Here is a 12,495-nt window from a genome sequence, read left to right as displayed (position 1 = left end):
CTGCTTATGCATATGGCAGTTCATCAACACATGACCCTTTTCTTCAGTGAAGGGACATTGTGAGTCTAATACCGGTGTGTTCTGGGTTAACTGTGAGAGAGATGAGCTGAGCCAATCAAAGTCCCGTGTGCAGGTCCATATCAGGATGTAGGCGGTGAGGCAGGCGGGTGGAGCTGCTCAGACACGGTTACTACACCGCTCACCGACAATCAACCGATTAAGGTGAGTAGATAGCTAGCTACTTGACTTAATGCATTTGTAAGTCATTTTAACTGAAAACGTAACGTCGCCATCCAAATATGACAAGAAATGGCTTGCTGTTTAGTCGACAGCGTTGTTATCTAAAGCAGCTAGCCAGCATTCGAGCCTATTCTGGCTACTTGACGCAGGACAGTGTTGGACAGCTTTACTTCTCTACTAGACTAAACATTGTAAAATGGAATGCTTTCTACCCAGTAAGATGATAATAGCATGCACAAATAGACTGATACAAGGTTTACAGAAAGCAGAAAGAGCTGGCGACCTCAAGAAAACCTGACCGCCCGCTAACTACGACCACACTACTGTAGCTAGCTGTACGGTAACTTTCTATGGGATGGGCAGGAACATATTGTTTTGTACTGGACATCTTTTTTTGCGGCCGCTCTACGATGCACTACAAAAATGATCAACATTAGTTAGTGTTTGTTACCATTCCTTGATTCTGAGTTCCTTGCGACAACGCTCTACAAATAGACAGGTAGCTGATTATTACATAATATATGGGCGGAGATGGCGAGACAGTCACGCCAAGTATCTAGTTCAGTAGGTCATGGGCATGGCCGGCCAGGACGGTTTAGGAACAAACATCAGTTTTCAGGGTTATAAATAGGAAGACTTCTCCCCCCTGTTGACCCCGAACACTGCTGGCTTAGACTGGAGCCACTTATGGGCAAACAGTTTGTTCCCAGGGGTATTTAAAGTTTAACTAAACTCCAAAACCTTTCTTTTAAATGAGATCCCTATGAGCGCTCGAGGAAGCGCCACAATGAATATTCATGTGAAAAAAAACAACTTATAACCATATCTTATAAGCACATCTTATAACCACAACTTATAACAACCTTTTTTATGTGAAGGGGTTGGTTTATGCTGCAATTGGGGGGTTTAATTTAGTTATACTTTAAACTACCACAGGATCAACAACAACTGAATACGTGTTATCAATAAACATGTAGAAGATGAAATGGAGAGTAGTTGAACCCTCTCACTAATGTGTTAACGTTTCCTTCAGGTGTGTGCGACGGAGTGTGTGTGTGTGTGTACTGGGTGTGTGTGTGTGTGTGTACTGGGAGTCATGCCTGTTTCATCACAGCTGCTCCGAGGATTTCCCCGTGCCAAGCTCTGGGGAGCAAGCCTGTTACCATGCCAACGTCAGGCCCACCGCCCCTCCCCTCCTTACTCCAACTCCCAGCATGCCCCTCTGCCCCCAGGCCACACCACCCGGGGCCTCCACACCACCTGGGACCTGCACAGCTACAACCTGACCCCCCCCCAGGTCAACTCCATCCTCAAAGCCAACGAGTACAGCTTCAAGGTCAGACCCCACGTACACACACGCTGGCTACACTAACCAGTACTCGCATACAAAAACTCTCAAGTCTTCCCAAAACAGTTTCAGAGTTGCTGCTCAAGGTGTATGTTGTATTGTGTTGACTCCAGGTTCCAGAGTTTGATGGGAAGAATGTGTCGTCAGTCACGGGGTTCGACAGTAACCAGCTGCCGGCCAACGCTCCAATTGAGGACAGACGCAGTGCTGCCACCTGCCTGCAGACCCGAGGCATGCTGCTGGGCGTGTTCGACGGCCACGCCGGCTGTGCCTGTGCCCAGGTACCCACCAGGCTGAAACACTCACCTACAGTCTTCGGTGTGGCCCCTATGATAGCTTCGTGTGGAAACTATCACAGGGTACTAGAGAATCTAGATGATAAAGCGGGTGTAGTACTGTAGTAAACAGAGCATGCTGGGTAAGTACTCTTCCTGCCCCGGTGCAGGCGCTGAGCGAGAGGTTGTTCTACTACGTGGCTGTGTCGCTGCTTCCCCACTCCACGCTGTGCGAGCTGGAGGCCGCGGTGGAGGCAGGCCGCCCCCTCAGCCCCATCCTGCAGTGGCACAAACAGCCCAACGACTACTTCAGCAGGGAGGCCCAGACGCTGTACTTCAACAGCCTCAGAACCTACTGGCAGGAGCTCATAGACCTCAGCAGGTGGGAGGGGCACAGGTGCCGTTTGTTATGTTATGTAAAGCAGGTGTGTTATTTGCACGTTGCTGCTGTGAATTTGTATTTTTGGTATCCCTAGTGCAAGAGGCTCAATTCCATTTAATGTCTCTTAAATCAGTCTTATGAGCTGGAACCTACCCTGAGGGTGGAGGAGACCATATGTCACTCCTCTCTCATTTTCTCTCTCTGTCCCCCCTTTTCTCTCTCTATCTCTCTCTCTCTCTCCCCCACTGTGTCTCTCTCCCACTGTCTCTCTCCCACTGTGTCTGTCTCTCTCTGTGTCTCTCCCACTGTGTCTCTCTCCCTCTGTGTCTCTGTGTTTCTCTCTCTGTTTCTCTCTCTGTGTGTCTCTCGTCCTCAGTCCAGGGGATGTTCCCGACACGAGGGAGGCGCTGCAGAGCGCCTTCAAGAGGCTGGACAGTGATCTGTCCCTGGAAGCTCAGGTGGGAAACCCCAGTTGTGTGTGTGTGTGTGTGTCTGTGTGTCAGACTGCTGTCTGACTGATGTTGTGTTGTCTAGGTGGGAGACCCTAACGCCTTCCTGCACTACTGGGTTCTGAGAGTGGCTTTCTCTGGGGCCACGGCCTGCGTGGCCCACATCGATGGATCCGACCTGTACGAACACTCCACCTTCTCCATCCACACTCCACCCTTCTCTATCCATACTTCCATATGCTATACAGAACTCAAAACTGAATTTATTATCAATATATCTGACTAAGTTTATTGAAAAGCCAGTGAGTCAGCGTTGATTCAGGATGTCAGTAGTAGCTACATGTTGCGTGTCTGAGCTGGCCTGCGTGTCCTCAGGTATCTGGCGAACACGGGTGACGGGCGGGCGGTCCTGGGGGTGCAGGAGGAGGACGGCTCGTTCAGCGCTCACACACTCACCAACGACCACAGCGCCCAGAACGAGGACGAGGTCACACGCATACGCTCAGAACACCCACCCTCGGAGAGGAAGACCGTCATACGGCAGGTAACCCCTCTAACCCCAGCCCTGTACTCTGTCCTACACCCAGCCCTGTTTATCCAGCCCTCTAACCCCGGCCCTACTAGGTTCTCTACCATCCAACCCTACTACGTGGGTTGTACCTGATTCACTATGATCTCTCTCCCTCTCTCTCTCAGGACCGGCTGCTGGGGCTCCTCATGCCATTCCGGGCGTTCGGGGACGTGAAGTTCAAGTGGAGCATCGAGCTGCAGAAGCGTGTGCTGGAGTCTGGTCCTGACCAGCTCCATGATAACGAGCACACAAAGTTCATCCCTCCTAACTACCACACACCTCCGTACCTGACGGCCGAGCCTGAGATCACGCACCACAAGTTGCGGCCGCAGGACCGCTTCCTGGTAGGGGAGGAGCCAGTGTGTCTCACATGGTACCATGATCACCTGACACTTGATCATCCTCTCTGTCCTCACAGGTACTGGGCACAGATGGATTATGGGAGACCCTCCACAGACAGGAAGTGGTCCGTATCGTGGGCGAGTATCTGACAGGCGTGCACCAGCGGCAGCCCCTCACGGTGGGGGGCTACAGGGTCACCCTGGGACAGATGCAGGGACTCCTGGAGGAGAGGAAGGCCCGCGTGTCGTCTGCGTTTGAGGATCAGAATGCAGCGACACACCTGATGCGCCATGCGGTGGGGAACAACGAGTTTGGCACGGTGGACCACGAGAGGCTGTCCAAGATGCTGTCCCTGCCTGAGGAGCTGGCACGCATGTACCGGGATGACATCACCATCATCGTCACTCAGTTCAACCCTCACGTGATTGGAACACAGAGGCACGGAGGAGAGTCCTGAACAGGACCAGCACAGGGACCATGTGGAGGAAGCAGCATGGGCAGTTTACCATTCACACACACACACAATCACTATTTAACTTATTCTTTACCAGCAACAGACACAAACACACAATTTAACCTATTCTTCACCATCATCACACACTATATTTAACCTATACTTTACCATCATCACACACAATATTGAACCTATTCTTTACATTTGACACACACAGAAACAAACACTATTTAACTTCTTCTCTACCATCAACACAAACACACAAGCTATTCAACCTATTCTGTACCATGCTTTCACACACACACATATATACATATATATATATATATATATACGTATCAGTTAGACGTCTGTACTGCAGAAGGGGGGTGTGTCTACATGCTGCTCATCATAGTTTCAGGGCTGCGTGAACATGAACCAACGTTCATGTTGGTTATCATGCTGCCCTCATCCTAGACTTATCATGCTGCCCTCATCCTAGACTTATCATGCTGCCCTCATCCTAGACTTATCATGCTGCCCTCATCCTACACTTATCATGCTGCCCTCATCCTAGACTTATCATGCTGCCCTCATCCTAGACTTATCATGCTGCCCTCATCATAGACACGTGGCTGCATGGCTGCATGGCTCAGGAGATCAGACAGGAGATCATATCCATGTTTCATGTGCCAAGTGATGCTCCTGGGCACTGTGGTTGCTCAACTGCTGTTACATTGTGTGTGCGCGTGTGTGTGTGTGTGCACGTGTGTGTGTGTGTGTGCACGTGCCGTTTGGTCTTGCTTTGTACTGCATTTCAAAATATGTACACACTCCATTTGTGTTTGAACTTTCTCATCTTTTGCACATTAGCTTCTATCTTCTCCTTCCAGCAGAGCGGGACTGTAGCTGCACCATCCAGCTGCACGTGGAAATGGGTTTTTATAACATTTTATTATGTGCTTTACAGCAAATGAGACACTGTGGTGAAATCTCTATTGACAGAGCAGAGTTTAAATACTAATACCGCAACAACACATGTTCTAGAACTTCAGTCTGTAACTTAAATCTTTCCAGGATATCAAGTTTAGGCCCTTTGAAGTTCCAGACAGGCGGTTAGTAACTGAATCTCCTCCTGCTGAAGCAGTCTCTGTCCCACAGAACTCCTTATCCCAGAATGCACTGCTGCAGGCCTGGGCTGTGGAGAGGTAGTTCTATGTTTAGGAAGGTAAGGAAAGGACATGACACGGTTTGGATTTCCATCATACTTGCTCCCACAGGGGGGTGTAAATCAAAGAGGTGGCCTAGATTATGGGTGTTCAGACAGGAACTGTTGTCAGTGACCACTGTTGGGATGGCCGCCAAGATTGTTCAGTGAGGGAGTGTGGAACCAGACATGATGCTGATGTGGGTGTAAAAGAGACAAGTGGTGAAACCTTTTTATTTTATTTTTTATATATATATATGGTATTTTTTTTCTTCATAACTGTCACGAGGAATGTATATTTAACAGCTGTAATTTTGTGTAAACATCGTTTTTTGTCACGAGAAATGAATGTGAGCCTTATTTTTATTTTTTTTATGGTGGATGCCTGATGGTTAGTGTGTCTTCTGTCATCATCATGCTGATCTGTCAGAGCACAACCATACGGTTCAGATGGTCGAACCCTGACCACTGTGGTCGGGCTGGTTGGGGTTTATATTTAGCCGAGAAGAGAATGTAAAGCAAGGGGACTCCGGCTAAATACTTGAAGGTTACTTTTACTTTTAACAATACAAGATGTGTATATATCCTAAACTATACACACAACTATACACACTATATACTGTAAGACATGTCACTGTTGAGTGCTTTATCCTTAACAGTTTGGTTTCTGGAATATAACGATTTTGTATTTGAAATGTTTTAATAAAACTAAGTAGTTGGAGGTGATTTGTTTCTGCGTGAGTGTGTGGAGACACCAGAGTGTGTCAGGATTAGCTGGCTTCAGCTGCCTCGCCCCTGGAATGTGGTTTTGCTGCTTCCACCATGCCACTCAGAAGGTTGTCCTGGTCTCCAGTTACAGTAGAGATTGTAGTTTGGCATGCGCCAAAGGTGAAAGGGTGTGTGGACTGTGTACATGCGTGTGGACTGTGTACATGCGTGTATGTGAAGGTCAGTGGTGTCGCCCCACTCACCTGAAAGCACGAGTGAATCATAGAACGTTCTGCTCTTCCACCTCAGTTCTGTCCGTTCGTGATCTCTTCAATCCTTTACCTTCCCCCTCAACTCTAAATCAAATCAAATGTATTTGTACCTTTTTACAAGCAGTGTCACAGAGGGCTTCACACACGCCCATAGAACTGCCCCTCAACCAACCTAAACCCTGAAGGAAGACAAGGAAAAACTAATTTAACCCTTGTGTTATCTTCGGGTCATTCTGACCCATCAGTCATTGTGACCCACCGTCGTATTGCGACAAATTTACCGCATACAAAGACAAAGTGAAGCATTTTCTTTTAACAGCTAGGCTGTCTCAGACCCCCCACATTGCAAAGGTTAAAAGAAAATTATTTTAATTTGTTTTTGTATTGGGTAAAATTGGGTAAACACAACGATGGTTCGTTATGAACCTTTGGGTCATGTGACCCGAAGGCAGCACGAGGGTTAAGGAAAGATTTTAGAAACCTTGGGAGGAGCAATTCAGTGAGGGATCCCCTCCTCCTGAGACGGTTGGTGAAAGAGAGCTGCAGAACACAGGCTAAACAGTCTCACATCAAGGAAATTGCCAATGGGTGTTTAAACAATTTCAAAGTTAAATTCAGGTCAGAGTTGAATGTCATTTTAAGCAGTGGTAGCCACAGGACCGGGGTCATGAGATCGGATTTCTAACTCTGGTCAGTTTAGTTTGACGACTCCACAAGTGGAGAGTTTAGTTCACAGCACTAAAACGTAGCGACGCACATAAACTCCTCCACTAGAGCGTGCTAGGGTGTTGTCAGCCTGGGTCCAGTCCTGATGCTGTGGCCAGCTCTGTGCTTATGTGACCCAGCCCTCTGCAGGGAATCAGTTTGTTAAATGTCTTAACATGTTTATCTATAAGATCTGTTAATCTGTAGATTTAGCATCTTTTTGATGAACATTCAGCTATTCATTCTTATATTCTATTGTGTTTTGCTCTTTTTACCCTAACCTTCGGGACATTCTATCACTCCAAATCCAATGTGTTAGAGTTAGTGTGCCCCTTGACACCTTTAACTGTTAACTTTGGCATAGCTTTCCATTTCCATGAAGGAAACATTTAGATAAGTTTCCTGTTTTGTTTTCAAAGAAATGGCAGGATTGTGTTTATTATCATTCCAGTTCTTTACTAGTAGCATATTTATTTATGAATTCATGACGGGCTGTTTGGAAGCTAGTGTTTCATGGGTTTGTCAGAATGTGTGGCCTTGGTATATGTGATTATTATTTCTTGTCTGTTTGGCATCAATCTACCTTTAAAACATGTTCCTGCAGAAAGCCTTGAGGTGATTCTCCACCGACACTCTGAAAAGAAGAGCACAGAGTAGAGGACAGTGCCTACAGTGGAGATGCATGTTTCTGCAGAGAGTTGCAGCTCACTGTCCGATTGATTGTATGGGTCTGTCGATATAACAGCATGTTCTGTACTTCTTTATAATAAAACACTTTTGGTCCACAGGGTGTGGTTGTGACACACCACATTGTGTGTTCTGACAACCTTAACATTTTGATTTCCGAGAGATGACCTGCATCCTCCCCTCCCCCACACCTAACACAACCTCACTCCTCTGGAACAGGAAAGTTCCCAGCCTGGGATATCTCAACTCTGGCTCCTGACACACACGTATTCCCCTCAGACACACACCAGACACACACGCACCAGACACAAACACACCAGACACACACACACTAGACACACACACCAGACACTCAGGCCCGCCCATAATTGCCGGGCCCCTGAGAAAGTCCAGTGTATGGGCCAACCCCAAATAGGGCTTTACTTATATTAACACATGCACATGTGTGCTCTCTCTGTCCTACATAACACATTGTTAACCGAGAGAGACTTACTCAGTGATGAGCAAGCCCAAACAAAATCCGCTGATTTTTTTCACATTTTCTGCTGTTATTCAGACTGAAAATCTGCGGAATTCCGCTAGCCTTCCTGTTCTTAAGTCGAGCGACCGAAGATGTTCCTCAACAGTATGACGCCGAATATGGTCGATTGAATGTTGACAGACTGCAAAAAAGTATTGATCCATGCTCATAAAGAAGGCCTGAAAACTCCATGGCCCTGTCTATGGCCGTAATTTTGGTTGATAAGTTTCCGTGTCAATTATCTTCAGGGCTGAATCTTGGGATTTTTGGCTAACGTTTTAATATTGGGTACAGTAGCTAGTCTAACGTGATCGTTACTGTACTGTAGCCTATCAGTTTATGGGTTGACACTACAGACTTCCTTCGATTGCTATCAGACAGGCGTGAGGTTTTGGTCCTGATGGACCGCAGCCTTCTGCCAGAGGGGAGTAGCTGGAACAGGGAGTGACCAGGGTGGGAGGGGTCGGCCACAATCTTCCTCGCACGCCTCAGGGATCCTCGAGGTGTAACTTACAACTTAGAGCTCAATGCTCTTAAGACAGTGGAGATGGTTGTGGACTTCAGGAAGAATACAGCCCCACTCACCCCCATCACCCTGTGCGACTCCCCAGTCAACACTGTGGAGTCCTTCCGCTTCCTGGGCACCATCCTCTCCCAGGACCTCAAGTGGGAACTGAACATCAGCTCCCTCACCAAGAAAGCACAACAGAGGATGTACTTCCTACGGCAGCTGAAGAAATTCAACCTGCCAAAGACAATGATGGTGCACTTCTACACAGCCATCATTGAGTCCACCCTCCCCTCTTCCATCACCATCTGGTACGCTGCTGCCACTGCCAAGGACAAGAGCAGGCTGCAGCGTATCATCCGCACTGCTGAGAAGGTGATTGGCTGCAATCTGCCTACCCTCGAGGACCTGCACACCTCGAGGACTCTGAGACGAGCGAGGAAGATTGTGGCCGACTCCTCCCACCCTGGACACTCCCCGTTTCAGTCACTCCCCTCCGGCAGAAGGCTGCGGTCCATCAGGACCAATACCTCACGCCACAAAAACTGTTTCTTCCCTTCCGCTGTTGGCCTCTTCAACAAGGCCAAGGGACCACACTGACTCTAATGACTTCCTGCTTAAAACACACTGCTTTTTGCACTGCATTACAAAATTGTATCTTGTACATTTGTATTTTTTGTAATATTTGTATTTTTGTATTTTTATATTGTAATTTACGGCAACTTATATTTTATTTTATTGTATATTTAATTCAATTCTAATCCCACTTAGTACTGCTAGTTTATGTACCCTTAGTATAGATAGTCCACATATTTAAATTTTAGGTCCCTATATGTTTATTGTATGCACCTTCCTGCCAAAGCAAATTCCTTGTCTGTGCAAACTTTCATGGCGAATAAATCCCATTCTGATTCTGAAAACTCTCAGAAAAAATCACTACAGGAGAAAAAATGGAAGAAACCTTGGGAGGAGCAATTCAGTGAGGGATCCCCTCCTCCAGAGACGGTTGGTGAAAGAGAGGAGCAGAACACAGGCTTAACATAGTCAATTCTTTCACGTTTCTATGTAATACTGAAAACAATAATACACATTTCCAAGGTTTTAAAAGCTTGTGCAAATAGTCCCCTCTTTTACAGTAATCAGTCTGCTCTTAAAATCCAATCAGAATGATAATGATTTCATATGACTAGAACTAGTTCACACTTTCCTATGTGTTGTTGATATGACTTGATGAAATGATGTTAGCTGTCATTTTATGCCATGGTCCAAAAACAGTGAAATGTGTTTTTTTGTGAGAAAAAAAATATTTTGGGGGGGGGCAATTAAACTTTTATTTAAAATCCATCTTATCACAATAACCAAGACACAATGTGAATCAACACCACAACAACTGAAGCAGAAAACTTTGCAAACACAAAATGTATATATGATGTGTGTGTGAATATGTGTGAGTGTATGCAGCTGTGTGTCCACGTGTGTCTGAGTGTGTGTGCGTCTTTGTCAGAAAGGTGGCCTAACATGGTCAATGCATCCCATCATTTTTTTATTTTCTCCTTTTCTCTCCCCCCTTCCCACCGGCAGGGCTGTGTGTGTCTGTGTGTCTGTGGGTGTATGTGTGTGTTGTTGTGGAACGTGTTGCCAGGTAACTGTTAGAGAAACACTAACATTACAACGTAATATACTTGATGTGCTTGTAACTCTCATTTTGTTACTTTCCCTGTCCCATTGTTTTCTCTCCCTCTCTCTCTCTCTCTCTCTCTCTCTCTCTCTCTCTCTCTCTCTCTCTCTCTCTCTCTCTCTCTCTCTCTCTTTCTCTCTCTTTCTTTCCCTCTCTCTCTCTCTCTCTCTCTCTCTCTCTCTCTCTCTCTCTCTCTCTCTCTCTCCCTCTCTCCCTCTCCCTCTCCCTCTCCCTCTCTCTCTCTCCCTCTCTCTCTCTCTCCCTCTCCCTCTCCTCTCTCTCTCTCTCTCTCTCTCTCTCTCTCTCTCTCTCTCTCTCTCTCTCCCTCTCCCTCTCCCTCTCTCTCCCTCCCTCTCCCTCTCCCTCTCCCTCTCCCTCTCCCTCTCCCTCTCTCTCTCTCTCTCTCTCTCTCTCTCTCTCTCTCTCTCTCTCTCTCTCTCTCTCCCTCTCCCTCTCCCTCTCCCTCTCCCTCTCCCTCTCCCTCTCTCTCTCTCTCCCTCCCTCTCTCTCCCTCTCTCTCCCTCTCTCTCCCTCTCTCTCCCTCTCCCTCTCTCTCCCTCTCTCTCCCTCTCCCTCTCTCTCTCTCTCTCTCTCTCTCTCTCTCTCTCTCTCTCTCTCTCTCTCTCTCTCTCTCTCTCTCTCTCTCTCTCTCACCCACCCACACATCTCAGCTGGTTGTTATGTGACCTGTGTTGACAGTATTCCTCTGTAATACTGTAATACTAAATGACTAATCAACACTGTCCATTGTTTTTGGAAATACTAGAAAATCATGTTTAAAAAGACTGACTCCTCATTTCCCTCAAGTTAAAGTAAAGAAGTTCTGATATATACTGAAGTATGGGCTCTGACATATACTGAAGTGAAAAGTATATGGCCATGGGTGATCAGGAATGTCTCTTCTCAGTCATGTTGACGTTGTTAACTCCCTCTGTCTCATCCATAACGTTACACATTTTTCTTGTTGCCTTCTGCTAAGTCAGAGCACATGCAGCACCCACAACACCCTAACACACACACACTCTGCTCTCACATGGGCTGTTTGAGTGTGTGGGTGTGTACTTATGTGTATGTGTGCACTCCCTTGTCACTTGGAGAGTGAATGTGTGTGTATGTGTGTGTACAAGTCTTTATGCACTGAACAAAGGCAAGTCTTACAAACAAGAATCACAAACAAGAATCTATCAAAGAAAAAAGCACTATTCCTCCCTCCCGCTCTCTCTCTCTCTCTCTCTCTCTCTCTCTCTCTCTCTCTCACACACACCCTAACACGCACACACACACTGAGAGATGAGTCAGACCGTTGCTCTTTGGAACATTTGGATAGACAAAGAGGTGGAGAAAAAAAAGAACTAGATGGAGGCAGGTCAGAAAGGCAGGTCATACTCAGAGAGGCAGGTCAGAGAGGCAGGTCACACTCAGAGAGGCAGGTCAGAGAGGCAGGTCATACTCAGAGAGGCAGGTCACACTCAGAGAGGCAGGTCAGAGAGGCAGGTCATACTCAGAGAGGCAGGTCAGAGAGGCAGGTCACACTCAGAGAGGCAGGTCAGAGAGGCAGGTCACACTCAGAGAGGCAGGTCAGAGAGATACTCAGACAGGCAGGTCAGAGAGGCAGGTCATGCTCAGAGAGGCAGGTCATACTCAGAGAGGCAGGTCAGAGAGGCAGGTCATGCTCAGAGAGGCAGGTCACACTCAGAGAGGCAGGTCCGAGAGGCAGGTCAGAGAGGCAGGTCACACTTAGAGAGGCAGGTCAGAGAGGCAGGTCAGAAAGGCAGGTCACACTTAGCGAGGCAGGTCAGAGAGGCAGGTCAGAGGCAGGTCACACTTAGCGAGGCAGGTCAGAGAGGCAGGTCACACTCAGAGAGGCAGGTCACACTTAGAGGCAGGTCACACTTAGAGGCAGGTCAGAGAGTCAGGTCACGCTTAGAGAGGCAGGTCAGAAAGGCAGGTCACACTTAGCGAGGCAGGTCAGAGAGGCAGGTCACACAGAGAGGCAGATCAGAGAGGCAGGCCAGGGGCAGGTTACTCACTCAGAGAGGCGGACTGTGGAGGTGTTCATGTTGTTACTGAAGTTACTGGCTGTTATGTCACCTCTAACAAAGGACCAATCACATGTCTCCGGACAGCCTTTGTCAAAACAAACGTCCATAAACACACACAGACAAACAGC

General features: G+C 47.4%; 1 protein-coding gene across 3 annotated transcripts; it reads left to right on the top strand.

Annotated features, from left to right (window-relative positions):
- Positions 1-106: 106 nt before the first annotated feature.
- On the top strand, positions 107-5,973 carry pdp1 (pyruvate dehydrogenase phosphatase catalytic subunit 1). 3 transcript variants are annotated; one of them, XM_062466090.1, is made up of 9 exons: positions 107-226; positions 1,289-1,576; positions 1,702-1,869; positions 2,034-2,245; positions 2,622-2,703; positions 2,780-2,874; positions 3,070-3,238; positions 3,391-3,609; positions 3,684-5,973. In XM_062466090.1, exons 2-9 carry the CDS (start codon positions 1,337-1,339, stop codon positions 4,062-4,064), a joined length of 1,566 nt encoding a protein of 521 aa, XP_062322074.1. In that variant the 5' UTR covers positions 107-226; positions 1,289-1,336; the 3' UTR covers positions 4,065-5,973. The 3 variants fall into 3 exon arrangements, with proteins under 3 accessions (XP_062322074.1, XP_062322075.1, XP_062322076.1); XM_062466091.1 differs by having other exon boundaries at positions 169-225; positions 1,279-1,576; XM_062466092.1 differs by having other exon boundaries at positions 182-222; positions 1,274-1,576.
- The last annotated feature ends 6,522 nt before the right edge of the window (positions 5,974-12,495 follow it).

This window comes from Osmerus eperlanus, chromosome 7 (assembly GCF_963692335.1).
Source record: "Osmerus eperlanus chromosome 7, fOsmEpe2.1, whole genome shotgun sequence".
NCBI classification, from domain to species: Eukaryota; Metazoa; Chordata; class Actinopteri; order Osmeriformes; family Osmeridae; genus Osmerus; species Osmerus eperlanus.
The sequence above is the reverse complement of the archived record's forward strand: the minus strand, read 5'-3'. Positions and strand labels throughout refer to the sequence as shown.

Bases quoted from the DNA above. Each gene is read 5' to 3' on its own strand.
- pdp1 (XM_062466090.1), top strand. From the start codon at position 1,337: ATGCCTGTTTCATCACAGCTGCTCCGAGGATTTCCCCGTGCCAAGCTC. The intron at 1,577-1,701 runs GTCAGACCCCAC...TGTTGACTCCAG, and splicing joins CCAACGAGTACAGCTTCAAG to GTTCCAGAGTTTGATGGGAA. The intron at 2,875-3,069 runs GTACGAACACTC...GCGTGTCCTCAG, and splicing joins CACATCGATGGATCCGACCT to GTATCTGGCGAACACGGGTG.